Source organism: Cavia porcellus, unplaced genomic scaffold (assembly GCF_034190915.1).
Source record: "Cavia porcellus strain 051 isolate PalLab524CR breed Dunkin Hartley unplaced genomic scaffold, mCavPor4.1 scaffold_1, whole genome shotgun sequence".
Taxonomy (NCBI): domain Eukaryota; kingdom Metazoa; phylum Chordata; class Mammalia; order Rodentia; family Caviidae; genus Cavia; species Cavia porcellus.
In genome coordinates, this window is record NW_026947484.1 from 109,638,331 (window position 1) to 109,642,121 (window position 3,791).

Sequence of the window (3,791 nt, forward strand, 5' to 3'; positions counted from 1 at the left end):
TATGAACCATATTTTTTCATTTGTGTTATATGGAAATTATAGTGTAAGTAATATGTAATAATATTAATTTTGTTTAATATATAATGTAAAGAAAGACTTTTTCTCTTTATTTCTCTCTTCTTCCTTTCTTCCTTTCATGGTGTTGGGAATTAATGGATGCACAATGAGCTATATCCCCAGTCTTTTTTTATTTTTTTATTTTGAGACAAGATCTCACTAAATTGCCCAGGCTTGGTTAGAATTCATGATTGCCCTGCTTAAGCCTTCCATTGGACAAGGTCGCAGGCATGTGCCACCATGCCCTGTTTACCTGCCCTGTTCATAGTTTGCTTTATAAACCTAAATATTTTTGCCCCCTGGTGTTGCAAAGTCCCTGGTCAACTGGGTGCAGTTCCCACTGATCTGAAGATGCTTCAGGGCAGAGGTCAAGGAACAAGGGCTGCAGAGTGTAGCTAGATGGTCTTGGCTCCCTTTCACCGCACTAGATGGAGTGGACTGCAGCCAGCTGATATGGACAGAGGTGCAGTTGTGGCTGCTGCTCTTTCTCTGGGTGTATCTGAGTACTATCGTTTTTGATCTAAGCCAGCCAGCCAGCCTGTCCTCCCTCCTTCTTTCTCTACCTCGCTTTGCTTCTTCTTTCTTTCCTCACTTCTCTCTTCACTCTGAAAAGGCTTCATCATATGCTTTGGGGCTGATGTGGGTTCCACTGGGCAGGTTTTGGGCCATAGGTGTGCAGTGTTTTCTCTGAGCTATTAGGCCAGTTACTTAGTGATCACTCACAGGGCTCTTAGGCCAAAGGGACATTCTAGAACATGCATGTGTAGCACAAGCTAGGGAGAGAGACAGAGTATTTGTGTATGCGCTGTGGAAGCAGGGTGCTTCAGAGGACTACAGATACCCACAGCTGGGTCACAGGAAGCTTGGGGCTGAAGATGGGATTAAAGAGGATGTAAGGCCAAGATGTGCCAGAGTTGACTGGATCACTAATGGACTTTGGCACTGTCAGGTAAGGAGCAAATATCCCTTAGTGTGTTTAGCAGGTTTCTTCCCTAGGCCTGACTCAGAGTGTTCTTATTCAGGCACCCGCCCCCACCCCCCAGCTTCTAGACTATAAAAGTAGAGAACTTGGCTTTGAAACACTATTAGGGTGACTTCTAGGACAGAGAGGACCACAGAGCAGGAATTAATGGATGCACAATGAGCTATATCCCCAGTCTTTTTTTATTTTTTTATTTTGAGACAAGATCTCACTAAATTGCCCAGGCAATAAGTACACTCATATAATGTTTATCCTTTTGCATTTGACTTATTTCACTTAATATGTTAAAGAATCATACTTGTTGTAGTGTGCAGCATAATTTCATTCTTCCTAAAGATCCAATAATATTCCATTGTGTGCACATGTTACCTTTTTCTATAGGTATGTTAGAGGATATTATGTTTCCTTGCACTTTTTGGCTATTGCAAACGGGGCTGCTATGAACATGTGTGTGTAAGTACCTACTGTATTTGTATCTCTGTCTTCAATTCTTTGGGAGTATATATCTAGAAGAGGATTCTATAAATTTTTGAAGCTTTAGTTTTATTTTAAGGAATATCCTGGCTTAGATCTGACTTACCAGTTTTTGCTTTATTATCATTTTCACCAGTGGCTTCACATGTGAAGTTATGGTCTTAATATGGACTGGAAAGTCATGGTCAGTTGAGTGCTGCATTTGAGTATAAAGTCTAGGCAGCAATTTCTTTCCCTGTAGGATCCTACTGAAGTTCTGACTTATATGGATTGGAATTTTAATGATACAGAATTCAAAAACTAATATTAAACATAGTGAGCTGGGCTGAATACAAACGTAAACAAACCAGGGCAGCGTGGTGATTGTTAATAATCTTTGAGGCCAGACTTCTGTTTTTCTTCGGTGAGCTAAGACATTCTCTTCAGATTTAAGTCTCACCATTGTACCCCAGCTCTTTACCAAAGAGGTTGTGCTATTTGTTGTACTGAGGCTTTCTTTTCTTCTTCCTGTCTCTTGACAACTTTTCTGCTAAGTTTTGTATCCACTGACACCCCAGTCTCTGTCTCTTAGTGAGAAAACCTAGAACAGTTTTTCATATTTGGATGGCAATAGACTGCAAGAGAGTCTAAAACATGTTAGTGGGAAGCCAGGCCCTGGCTGGGTGTGGCCTTTTCTTACCCCAATACAGTGTCTTTCTTGATGACCATGCAGGGGAGTTAAAGCTGCTGTTCTAGTGTACAGTAAGGGACTGTTAATTATGGCAGCAAACACTGGCTGGAGGAGTAGGAGACATCCACAGAACAAGGTCAGAAAAAACTTTATTGTTTCGCAGGGTCAGACACAGATCATAACCAGGCAGATGCTGCAAGCCTTTTCTGTAGGCAGATACCAGGGTGAGTATTTTGTGGGCTCCTAGAGAACAGGCAGGAAGAGCCTGCAGAGAACTCAGAACTTTCGCAAGAAACATCTCAGTGCTAAAGCAGATTGAAGTATATGGAAAAAACTGCAAGGGACAGAGAACAGTCCTTGGACTTTGTCTCCTTTAAAACTTCTCATCACCGCTGCTAAGTTCAGCAGCAGCCCCCAGAGCTGTGGCCACAGCCAGAGCCCCCAGACTGCCGACCACTGTCACCATCACAGGAGTCTGAACTCCGCAGCCTGCACCTGTGGGACCTGCGGCGCCTGTGGTGGCTCAGGCAGCAGCCTCCCTCAGAGCTGGAGCTGAGGCCACCGCAGCCCCCAGAGCAAGGAGCAGAGCAGGAGGAGGCAGCAGGCAGACACTGTGCTGGGCTCTTCTTGGGGCATTTGGGGGAAGGGCACTTGGGAGGGGGTTGGCACTGCTGCTGGTTCTGCTGGCAGGACATCTTGGTGCAGTCAGGGAACCTGGGGAGAGCAAGGAAAAAGCTCAGTGGAAAAGCTTTAGGCCAATGGTGTCTCTGGGATGATCTTATACCATCCTTGCCCCCAACTCTAGCTGCTTCCTTAAGTAGCCAGGAAAAAGGAAAATTTATGTCCCTTTAAATTGAATGGAAATACATTTCCTTCCACTTTACTGTGGAAGAGCAGGTGACTGCTCTAACTGGACTTGGAGTCCTCTGTATTCCCAGAAACAGTGAAGTGAATTCCCAGCATTGGAGAGTAGCTCCTGCAGAGCTCTCTGGGCCCCTGTGTGTCTCTCAGGAAGGAGCTAGGGGGCGCTGACAGCAAGGACTCAAGCATCCCACAGAGCTTCCCTGCCCCCTGTCCCCATCCCCTGCCTCCTGCTGCCCTCCAGGTTCTGCCCTCTGCTGCCTCCATGGCAGACACCTCTGCTTCCCTCTTCCCTCTGTAGTCTGTGCTTATCTTCCCACGCTCTCCTGACAGGGCATCTGTGCCCTGCTGGATGCTTACCGGATTCAGAGGAGGCAGCAAGAGGAAGAAGCCTGTGGCTGAGGAGGCTCTGTCTGAGGAGGCCAGGGCAGGAGCCCTTTTATCCTGTGTAGGGTCAGTGATGCACAGGCTTAGCATGCTGCTGCTTTCACGCCCAGTGGAAGTGACGGAGCCCAGCAGTCCCATCCCAAGTCTCCAACCTCTTCCTCATGCTTGCCATGACAACTGGCATGAGAGAATCAGTAAATCTTCATTGATTACTTTCCAGATATGATGAAAATCTGACATTTCTCTCTTCTCAGATGAGATAATTTAAACAGTGTCTTTTTGGGAGGGGCAATGTAATAAAGAGATGCATGTGACACATTTCCTGCTTGAGTATTTCAAGTTTGACTGTAATAACAAAGA

At 45.6% G+C, this 3,791-nt stretch overlaps 1 protein-coding gene across 1 annotated transcript; it reads right to left on the reverse strand.

The window, feature by feature from the left end:
* Positions 1–2,315: 2,315 nt before the first annotated feature.
* Positions 2,316–3,527, reverse strand: LOC101789171 (late cornified envelope protein 3A-like). Its single transcript, XM_013142804.3, has 2 exons — positions 3,405–3,527; positions 2,316–2,897 (listed from the first exon to the last, which is right to left on the reverse strand). Exon 2 carries the CDS (start codon positions 2,876–2,878, stop codon positions 2,585–2,587), a length of 294 nt encoding a protein of 97 aa, XP_012998258.1. The 5' UTR covers positions 2,879–2,897; positions 3,405–3,527; the 3' UTR covers positions 2,316–2,584.
* Positions 3,528–3,791: the final 264 nt, after the last annotated feature.

Bases quoted from the DNA above. Each gene is read 5' to 3' on its own strand.
- LOC101789171 (XM_013142804.3), bottom strand. From the start codon at position 2,878: ATGTCCTGCCAGCAGAACCAGCAGCAGTGCCAACCCCCTCCCAAGTGC.